The 11,761-nt window shown below is 41.0% G+C and overlaps 1 protein-coding gene across 1 annotated transcript in view; it reads right to left on the bottom strand.

Annotated features, from left to right (window-relative positions):
- Positions 1-248: 248 nt before the first annotated feature.
- The window catches only part of LOC140199805 (interleukin-1 receptor accessory protein-like 1), a 786,158-nt gene continuing 774,645 nt past the window's right edge, over positions 249-11,761 (bottom strand). The window contains exon 9 of the mRNA XM_072262294.1: positions 249-970. Within this exon, the coding sequence (XP_072118395.1) occupies positions 249-970 (722 nt within the window). The remainder of the gene's footprint in view (positions 971-11,761) is intronic.

The following is an 11,761-nucleotide window of genomic DNA, read 5'->3' as shown; positions in this document are numbered from 1 at the left end:
ATGGATACCGTTGCCAGTCCCCTTAAAAATTCCAGTATCAGTTCTAGTAACGTAGAACATAGAAAACAATCATAAATGTAATAGTGAGAGGCAAGAATAGAACAGGAAGACTCTGATGTTACAAACAAATTATTTATCTACAAGACCCTGTGTTTTCATATTTCTTTTTGTATAACAGCAGCAGTCAAGGCCATGGTCCCAGGCACCAGACTGTGTAACCTGATGGAGAACAAACTACCCAATAGCTGTTACCAAATGACACTGGACACACTGGTCTCCCTTGGCAGCAGTGGTAATACAGCACTGTTTGTGTGAACCTCATCTGGAGTTTGCTCCTTGTTGATTTTATTGTGGGGCCTCTGGCCATTAATAAGTGTCATGGGGATGTTGCAGTATGTGTGTTGATTACCCAATGAGGTAAAGGGCATGATGCCACTGGTAGGAGGTACATCGTATTCATAGCTCCGATAGTAATGCTTGTGTCGCATCTGCGTGTGGTAGGTGTTGTGGAAGGTGGAACGCAGGTCCGGATGGGCAGTGGCCAGAGCAGTGGAGGTCGCTGCTGCCATGGAGATGGCAGACACTGTCTGCAGTTCCCCGAATGGGCCCTGCTCGCTAGCATCCAAGACCTGCTCATTAGAGATCGGCTCTATCCTCTTGAAGGGCATCTCGTACTGTAAACGTTTCCAGAACTTGGAATCCAGTTTGTTGCACTTGGGTCCGTTCCATTTGATAACCGTAAGGAGTTTGATTGTGTCTTTGAGAGCCTCAATCTCCTGATAGTTTATAATTCCTCGAAGTTCACTGCATTCAATAAGTATCACTTTAATTTCACCTGTGACCAACATGTTGCGTAGTCTGTTTTCCAGTTCAAATATACTCCATCCTCTCCTTATGACATAGTTTGGGGTCAGTACGATAATTAGTCTCTTGCTCTGATCAATGCATCGTGCCACATCTTCAACATATGCTGAAAGTAAAGTAGGATATCTCCGTTTACAAGCGGTAGCAATTCTTGCTCACTTAAAGGCCAAACATTGTGATGACATGCATGATACTACACCAATGATCCTATTTGGATTTAAGCATGATATCCACCAATTACTACTTATATCACAATGAAATGAGGGAAGATTTCAGATCATCGTAAAATTGACAATGTTCAATTAGATTGATTTTATAACTGCCACACAATACTGGCCAGAGGAAATTCTCTTCATCCCTGCTGGTTTTAATTCACAGGGATGTAATGGAGATATCTTAAGAAAAGAGCAGTTTGAGAATCAAGTACAATGTTCACCATATTTCATGGTTTTTGTTGTCTAACTACTTCTCATGCCTGTTGCTCAGCAGCTCTCAGTTCACTGAGCAATCATTGAAATGCACTTAGCAATGACTATTTTACGGGCTAAAATATCTTAACATGACAAGTTGTACCATAGATTGAGGGTCATTTCAAAATTCATTTTGGATAGGAATACATACAAAGGACCATTGAGTTTAACTTTCAAACTCAGGTAGAAAGCTGACGGGAACATTTAGTCAGCTTTTGAACACAATCCCTGATTTTACAATGGAGAGTGAACACCAAGTGAACAAATCAACCCAATCATCTTTCTGTCTGTTGGTGGAATTAGAAATCTAACCTCATAACATCTACTACAGTACTGTACCTTATCAAGTTTATTTGACAAAAATATCACAAGAAAATATTGGTAAACAAAGGGAGGTGATTGAACCAAGCAACAGGTGAGGGTCGTGCTAGTAGAAGCAAGTGGGGAAAATGAGAAGATGATAGATAGGAGCTTTAGGGAGGTAGTCATCCCGATGTTGCTGGAGGCAGGTTCCTGGGTGACAGTCAGGAGAAAGGGAAACGGAACAGGTAGCCAGTACAGAGTACCCCTGTGGCCATTCTCCTCAATAATGTATAGTGCCTTGGATACTGTTGAGGTGGACAGCCAATCAGAGAAGAAGCTGCAATGACCAGGTCTCTGGCTTTGCGGTTCAGAAGAGAAGAGGGGAGAAGAGGAATTCAGTAGTAATAGGGCATTCCATAGTTAGAGGAGTAGACTTGAGATTCTGTGGATGTGAAAGAGACAGCCGGATGGTATGTTGCCTCCCAGGTGCTAGGGTCAGGGACATCTCGGATCAGATCCACAGCATTCTAAAGGGAGAGGATGGTGAGCAGCCAGAAGTCTTGGTACATATTGACACCGATGACATAGGTAGGAAAAAGGAGGAGGTCCTGAAGAGAAAATTTAGGGAGTTAGGTAGAAAGCTGAAAACTAGGACCTCCAGGGTAGTAATCTCTGGATTGTTTCCTGTGTCAGGAACCAGTGAAGGTAAGAACAGGATGATTTAGCAGATGAATGTGTGGCTGAGGAGTTGGTGCAGGGAAGGTCTTCAGATTTATGGATCATTGGGATCTCCTCTGGGGAAGGTATGATCTGTACAAAAGGGATGGGTTACACTTGAACCTGAGGGGGACCAATATCCTTGCCTTCAGGTTTGCTAGAGCTGTTGGGGAGGGGGTAACTTGGCAGGGGTATGAGAACCAGAGTGATAGAGCTGAAGATGGGGTAGTTGGCATACAAGCAGATGCAGTGTTTAGTGAGACTGTCAGGAAGGACAGGCAGATGACAGGGCAAAATTGCAGTCAGTGGGATGAGATGCAGTGTAACATGTGGCCGAAATCGAAAAGGATGATGAATATAGGACTGAAGATCTTATAGTTGAATGCACGCAGTATACGTAATAAGATAGATGATCTTATAGCATAGTTAGAAATTGGCAGGAACGACGTAGGTATCATTGAGTCGTGGTTGAAATAAGACATAGTTGGAAGCTTAACATTCAAGAATATACATTGTATCAAAAGGACAGGTAGGTAGATAGAGGGGGTGGGGTGGCTCTGTTGGTAAAAAATGAAATCAAATCCTTAGAAAGAGGTGACATCAGATTCAAAGGTGTAGAATTCTTGTGGGTAGAGCTTAGAAACTGCAAGGGTAAAAAGTACCAGATGGGAGTTATATATAGGCCTCTGAACAGTAGCCAGAATGTACAGTGCAAATTACAACAGGAGATAGAAAAGGCATGTCAAAAGGACAATGTTATGATAGTCACGGGAGATTTCAATATGCAGGCTTGGTGCTGGATCCCAAGAGAGAGAATTTGAAGAATGCCTACAAGATGGCTTTTTAGAGCAGCTTGTAGTTGAGCTCACTAGGGGAAAGACTATTCTGGATTGGCTGGTTTGTAATGAACCAGATTTGATTAGGGAGCTTAAAGTAAAGGAACCCTTAGGAGCCAGTGATCACAATGAATCCACCTGGAATTTGGGAGGGAGAAGCGGAAGTCAGATGGAACTGTATAACAGTGAAGTGAAGGGAATTATAAAGGCAAGAAATAAGAGATAGACAAACTTGTTTGAAAGGGGACACTAGCAGCGATGATGGCAAAACAGCAATGGCTGGTATTTCTGATAGCAATTTGTAAGGCACAGGATAGGTACATCTTAAAGAAGAGGTACTCTAAAGACAGGATGACACAACCTTGGCTGACAAGGGAAGTCAAAGACACCATAAAAGCAAAAGAGAGGGTATATAATAGAGCAATAATTAGTTGAAAGTTAGAGAATTGGGAAGGTTTTAAAAACTAACAGAAAGCAACTAAAAAACCCCATTTTGAAGGAAAAGATGAAATATGAAGGTAAGCTAGCCAATGACATAAAAGAAGATACCAAAAGTTTTATAAGATATATACAGAGTAAAAGAGAGGTGAGAGTAGATATTGGAATGCTGGAAAATGATGCTGGAGAGGCAGCAATACGGACAAAGAAATGGCAGACAAGGTGAATAAATATTTTGCCGTAAGTTCAAGAGAGTCGGAGGCAGAAATGAGTGCAGTTACTATTGCTAGGGGAAAGATGATTGAGAAGCTGAATGATCTGAAGGTCGATACATCAGCTGGACCAGATGGACTACACTCCAAGGTTTTAAAGGTGGTAACTGAAGAGATTGTGGAGTCAGTAGTAATGATCTTTCAAGTATCACTAGATTTTAGCATGGTTTTGGAGGACTGGAAAATTGCAAATGGTACTCCATTCTTGAAGAATGGAGGGAAGCAGGAGAAATGAAGTAATAGGCCAGTAAACCTGACTTCAGTGGCTGGAAAGTTGTTGGGAGTCAATTGTTAAAGTTGAGGGTACTTGGAGGCACATGATATAAAAAGGCCAAAGTCAGCATGGTTTCCTTAAGAAAAAGTCTTGCCTGACAAATCTGTTGGAATTCTTTGAGGAAATAACAAGCAGGATAGATAAAGGAGAATTGGTTGATGTTGTGTATTTGGATTTTCAGAAGGCCTTGACAAAGTCAGGTTGAGTCAGTGAGTTAGTGGCAAATGCAATGTTAGCATTAAGTTTGCAGGGTTGTAATGTTGAGGCTTTATAAGGCACTGGTGAGATCTCACATGGAGTATTGTGAGCAGTTTTGGGCCCCTTATCTAAGAAAAGATATGCTGACATTGGAGAGGGTTCAGAGCAGGTTCACAAGAATGATTCTGGGAATGAAATGATTATCATATGAAGAATTCTTGATGTCTTTGGGGCTGTACTTGCTGGAATAAATAAGAATGAGGGTGAATCTCATTGAAGCCTATTGAATGTTGAAAGGCCTAGAAAGGGTGGTTGTGGAAAGAATGTTTCCTATAGTGGGGGAGTCTAGGACCAGAGGGCACAACCTCAGAAGTGAGCAAGGACCATTTAAAACAGTGATGAGGAAGAAGTTCTATAGCCAGAGGGTGGTGAATCTGTGGAATGCGATGCCACAGGTGGCTGTGGAGGCTAGGTCACTGGTTGTACTTAAGTCAGTGGTTAATAGGTTCTTGATTAATCAGGGCATGCAAGGTTATGGAGAAGGCAGGCAAATAGTGTTGAGAGGAAAAAGGTTTAGCCATGATGAAATGGCGGAGCAGTCCGATGGGCTGACTGGCCTAATTCTGCTCTATGTCTTATGGTTTAAAGTGTGGGGCTATCCAGCCATTATTGAGCCACCTAACATGAGGTATGAACTGTGTTAATTCTTGGGCTTCTGTGTAAATATGGTAGGTCGGACTGCAATCAGTACCAGAATCAATGATCTGTGACAGCCCGACCAGAATCATATGCATGCAACGGGAAGCCCCAGATGAGTAGCCACTGGAAAAGTCCCAGTCAAAGTAGCTGAAGACTGGCTGGTATGATGGCTGATGGATTGAGAGAACCTCTGTTTCACTTGGACTCCAAAGTAACCTTTACAAACTATATTAATTCTGCCTTCCTTTCATTTTCCTGCTGCCCCCTCCCCCCCCCCGCCAACTGGCCTGATGTTCGGTGCTAGGCTATGGTTATATTTAGGCTCTGGACATTATCACAAGTGCACAGCTTTTGAATGTCACTAGCTGTCCAACCAGCAGCAGTTAAAATGGTGAAGAACACCTGTGCTATATGGCTTTAGGGAGGGCCCAGCTCCCACATGTCAGTCTAGCACTCTCACCTCTGTTCAAGAAGACCGAGAGTTTGAGTCCCACTCCAGTGATTTAAAATACAATCCAGCCTAACACAACTGCCCTATACTGAGGAACACTAGCCTATATCTCAGGTGAGACCTTAAACCAAAGCCCCTTGTGCTCTAAAAGGTAGACACAAAACAAGCCACAACACTGTTCATTAACAACTTATATCTGCATTGTGCTTTTAACACAACGTCACAAGCTGCTGCACAAAATCTTATTCAATCAAAATTTAATGTATATTAAGGCACATGACTAGGGATAAATTTTGAAGTAGCCCAGAATTTAGCCCTTGGTGTTGAGGTGACTATCGCTCCCACAGTCAGTATCATGGAAACAGATTAACTATTCATTATCGCATTGCTGTTTGTGGTTATAGCAATGGCCAAATTAGCTACAGTACTAGCACTAAAAAAAATGAATGTCATTTGAGTGGAAACGCTGCAAAATAAATACAAAACCTTCTTTTCCTTCACATCACGGTTTAACAGCATACATGTTATAGAAATAAAATAGAAATTTGTACATAGATAAAAGACTAACACAATTAAGTGTTAAAAGTGAACTGGTAAGAATTACTCATACATGAAGTAAATTAGAAATAAATACCAATATCAAATATGTTCAGAATTTGTATTTTTGTAAAGCAAAATTATTTTGTCATGCTTCTTCACAGTTATTGGAGATAGCTGATTAATTTTCCAAAAGATTTCAAAATGAGTAAATCATATTTAAGATTATTTTCTTTAAAAATCACCAAGTTACTTCACCATTATGACAACAGTGCTTCAGGAGATAAATTAATCTATTGTGTTAAGCACATGACACCTTTGGCTATCCATCCATCAGTTGCATTCTCCTTGGCACATTCATTTCCTTTGAAATCTATGCACCTAAGTGAGTAGCTGACATTTTCAAATGTGTTTGTATCCACACCTTGATTAGTCAAAACAGCAAGCAGCAATCCACATCAGGGAAATTCAGCAACAGCGGTTGTGAAGAATGCCAGGCTGGACAGAATCTCTCTATTTTATCCTTCATCTCTACTCTTCTCCAGCCTTTTGTAAACAGGCTTTGAGAACTGATGCATATTAATTTAATTTTCAAAAATACTCACTTTGCAACCATAAGGAATTTGAAAAGGTTTAAATGTGATTTCTCCCCCTCAAATTAGTCTACTGAAAATTATTTTGCCATGTTTTAAGTTAATCAAGAAAATGATTTTGTGGATCTGTACAACTATTAAGGATGTAGAGAAATGCAGCTCATATCCATCCCTTTGAGGAGCTAAATCTAAGCAAATCACAGGTGTGGATGCTTGGAGAAAATAGCAGGGATGAATAAAGACATTGCAGGGATCAACTCCTCTTTGTGACAGCTTGTTTTGTGTTGAAGAGATCTAATTATTCTGTCTTCAATCTACCAAAATTATAGGCCTAAAATGGTAAAAGTAATTTACTATAATCGAAGTCTTCAGCAATGGGTCCTTGGTTCAATAGAGAATGGTGCAATGTTCGTCTTTGGCTGGGCTTATTGAGATTCTAGATGATCTAATTGGCCTCAAACCTACTTTTCTGACATGTAGTCATAACTTTCAATTCCAGTTCAGTCCAAGAGTTCATCTTAACCTCAATTCTCCTTCCTAACTTTGTGCCCATATTCCCTGAGCTGCTGAGAGAAGTTCTCTCTCATCGCTGTCTTAAATGGGAGACCATTTTATTGAGGTAAACGCCTGACATCTAGGGGAATTCTTTCAGTGACTCATGAGCACTCTCAGGTGATACTTAGCTGCTGCTACTGAGGAATGTGATTCTACACCCAGCTGGCAAATTCTTTGAGGCTTGTGAATTAGTGGAAGCATGGTAATGAAGCAATTCTTCACAAAGCTGTAACACTTCTGGTGAGGATACTATACTGTTGTGGGAAAACAAATTCTAGAAAATGGTTCCAAAAATAATGAAAGAATAACAACCTATTTCCAAGCCGAGGTGGTGTGTGATTTGGAAAGTTCAGGTGATGATGTTCCCTCATGCCTACTGCTCCTGGTTGGAAAGGTCATAGGTATCAGAGGTAGTCTTGTGGCAAGTAACTATAGTGCAATGTGTTGAATAAGCTGTAGGCACACTACACCGGTGATGAAGAATGAAATGCTGAAGTACACGTGGTGTTCAACAATAGTCTGCCTTATCCCGGCTGCTATCAAGTGCCTTGACTGTTGGTGCACAACACATCCAGAGCGATGGTCCTGATTCGTATGCATATTTGTGAAATAACTTTGGAGAGTCATTATCTGCAGGATATCCAACCCTTGTCCTGCTCTTGTAGCCACAGTACTCTTAAATGCCTCCATTTAAATTAAGGACAATATGGTGTTAGAATACCAAAGAGATTCTCCTCTCTTTTGTTAGACATGGCGATTGTCCGGCAGTTATGTGGCACAAAGGTTTGTTGCCAATTATCAGACCATTGCCTGAATGCCGACTGGGATTTCCTGTGTGCAGGTGCTCATTCTCAGATATTTTCTGAGGACTGGTGAATGGAGTTCAACATAATACAACTCCTACTTCTGACATAATGATAGGAGAATGGCTATTGGTGAAGCAGCTGAAAATGGATGGGCTGAGGATCTTGCCCACGGGAAGGGGAGGAGTATCCTGGGAAAGTAAGCAACTACTCTACCCATTCTTCTGCTCAATGTGTTTTTATTACAGCTCCTTAAGGGCATTTTTTCCTTCAGAAATCTCCCAAAGCTCCTCATTCTCAGTTGTGTGCCATTACAAACAATCCACAGGCTCCTCTGTTGTTTAGGTCTCTGCCATCTCAGCGCATCTCATTTCCTTCGTCCAGCTGGATCACTTCCTATAATCCTCATGTTCCTCTGTGGTTCAGATCTGTGCCATCTCTACTAATCTCATTCCTCACTACTCCAGTCCTTTAATCCAAATGCAATTCTGTGGTTTAGTCCTCAGCCATCCCTGCTAATTGCTGGGATGCACTGTCGGCCTGTGCCATCTGCACCATGCTTTTGCCATTTACATTAACTTCCAAGTTCTCCGTTGTAAACAAAAAGCTCTTATTTCACCACATTTCACTTACATCACACAAGTAGATCTTTCTGTTTTGATCTCCCCTGCCTTCATTCCAGCTGCAGCAATTGGCACGGCTACAATTCTCGACTGCAGCCTAATCTCTAAACTTCCATAATCTTGCAACAATTTTGCTTAATCAGTGCCTGCTGTTTGGATTCTCAGTCAGGACGACAAGTTCAGTCCACATCTTTTAATCTTTTTTTATCTTCCAGAGTACTACCTTCACAACCCAACCTATATGGTGGCAATCAGTCACAAAACTGTACCTTGAGCAACCAAAGGTAGATTGGACCTATAGCAACGGTTATCACCAAAATGGTGGTTAAAACAAGATGATTTCATTTTCAGTAACAACTCTATGCTGAAATTGGGGGAGAGATAGGAGGAGATTTTACTGCTTAAATGATATTTAACTTCCTTTGACCATTCTCCATGTCTATTATTTTAAGGGGTGGAATCAGTCAGTCTGCACTCCTGGAAGTCTACTTCATTGGATAGGAGCATGAGTCTCATATAGACCCCAAATGGCAGAATTTCAATTAACCTCTGTTATTGCACATCAGCTTCTGGAGTTTTCAATGCAACTGAGAATCAGGAAATTTCTGCAGTAAGTAGAGCAGATTGAAAATTCTGTCCATTGGATTCATGGCTTCAGCCTTGTATGAGCTTATCTGGATGTGGAAACAATCCAAACTTGCCATCACTGGCATCGCCTTACAGTCCCAAAAAACACATTGAATGATAATGAAATAACTTGGTCTGATTCTGACTTCATAAAGTATTTCAACGTGGGACACAAATTTATCCTTAGTAAATGATGCTAGTGGTGCCCCCCTTATCAAAGTGTAATGGCTTAAAACCCATTTCTGCAATTTGATTTTTGTTAGCCAACTTGCAGAACAGACCGTTTTTTTTAGCTGTGGATGTGATTTGAATGCAAACAATTAAAGATAAATTGCTGTACCTTAGGTGAAAATAATAATCCATAAAATAAAAACTTTGAAATTGTGGTGAGGGATAGGAATATTTGAAAGATGAAAGTGTATGAAATTCCTTCCAGATTTAAAAGAGTTGTTAACTTTTCTATTTTTAAATATGCTAATCCTTCTATTAAAATAATACATTGAACCAATAAATTGATGTACTCTCTTGCAACTACCCTGTGGTTAAACAAAAAATCCTTTTTAATTTTAATAACAAAACCTTCTTAGGACAATTATTCAAATTCCCCCCCCCCCCCTTAAAATCAACTCCTTATTGTAAATTGCATCTACACTGAAAATCCAGCAATTTTGCACCCAGGAAACATGTGCAGGTTACTTCTAGCCAGTGTATGGAATAAAAGTACAATATTCCTCAAAGTCATCATAAGGTACTGAGCAAGATAGCAAGTTTTAGAGACTCATCTGAGCAACGAAAACAAGGTCTATGAATCACAGTGTGGGCTCCATCCATTCAGAGGCACAGTGAGACAACTCCAGGAAAATGCAGGGAGCAGCACCAGCCATTACACATGACCATCTTTTCACTTGCTGAAGCTTTTGATTCTATTAGTGGGGGGTGGGAGGGTGTGGAAATCAAGGAGGCGTAATGTGGAATATCCTCCTAATATTCAATGCCCAATGGAAATTCATCAACTCAATATTTGCTTGACAACGGCATGTAAGCTGTATTAACCAATGGATCAACAACAGAAGCATTCTCAGTGAAGAATGGTGTCACACAATATGTCCTTCCATGACACTTTCCTTGAGCTTGATCACCACAATATTGCACCTTCCTCCAACAATTTTTCTGTAGAACTACCTTCAGAACTAATGGGAAAGTGTTCAACTTTCAGTGACTATGCGCCAGAACTAAGCTCTCTTAAACTTTAGTAACTCAAAGCCAAATTGGAGTACACTTGTGCTTATACAAACTCAGAAGCTACATTTCAAGCAATCATCAACCCACTTCCACTGAAGTAGAGGAGAGGATGGTGTTACACTGAACATCTCCAAGACAAAGGTCCTCAGCATTTTTTCCCCTCTGTATCACACAGCCCTCAGTCTATCAGGGTTTGCTTCCTATATCATGGAGTCATTTATTAGCAAAAGCAGAAGTTAAAACTAACATTCACTACTGCTATTGTAGCCTTTGCACGATTGAGGTAAGGAATATTTGAGAATCAGAACCGCATACCAAGCACAGAACTCATGGGCCATTGGGCAGCAGTGATCCCTGCCCACCCTATATTCTTGAGACCTGGACCATTTACAGCAGGTGCTTCAAGTCAAGAGTAATCTCTCTGTCTCTGCCGTATCCTCCAAATTCACTCCATGAATAACAGGTACAATGGGCACAGCAATAGCGGGTGCATTTAATACTGGTACGTGTGAGGTGATGCACACTAGGAGGGCAAATAAGGATAGGACATACACAACAGTTGGGACTTACGGAATATGGAGGAACAGAGAGACTTCAATGCGCAAGTCTAAGAACTTAAGCACAGGTAGACAACATGTAGAAAGGAAATAGGATACTTGTCCTCTCTACGCAGGGCAAAGCATACAGTGATGTTATAATAGAACTTTAAGAAACATTGTTTCAGCAGGACTGGCACATTGTGTTCAGTTCTAGTCACCATACCACAGGGAGAGCACAATTCTACTGGAGACTGTGAACTGGACATACACCAGGATATTGCCTGGGGTAGACTATTTCAGTTAGATAATGGGATAGATAACAGGAAACTTTCACCCAAAGGATATATAAAACTAAAGTATACAAGTTTACAGTGAGGGATAGGAGTTGAGAGGTGGCCTGAGGAAGACAGTTTGACAAGAATCTGTAATACACTATATGAGTGGATGGTAGATGCAGGTACCCTCACACATTTAATAGGTATCCAGATGAGGGCATGAATTGCCAACACATAGATCGTTATGGGTCTTCTGTGCTGGTAAACGGGGTTAGAATAGGTAAGTAATTGATGGCCAGCATGGACAAGGTAGGCTGAAGGGCATGACAAATCAATGCTAGTTTCCTCACCCAGGCCAACCTCCACACAGACTCAGCTGGCTACATTGGTCAGGCCAAATCTCTCATATGTTTTACCTTAGTCTCCTGAAACAGGTATTCTCTGT

Source organism: Mobula birostris, chromosome 6 (genome assembly GCF_030028105.1).
Source record: "Mobula birostris isolate sMobBir1 chromosome 6, sMobBir1.hap1, whole genome shotgun sequence".
In the NCBI taxonomy this organism is placed as follows: domain Eukaryota; kingdom Metazoa; phylum Chordata; class Chondrichthyes; order Myliobatiformes; family Myliobatidae; genus Mobula; species Mobula birostris.
This window is presented reverse-complemented; position numbering and strand designations above follow the sequence as displayed.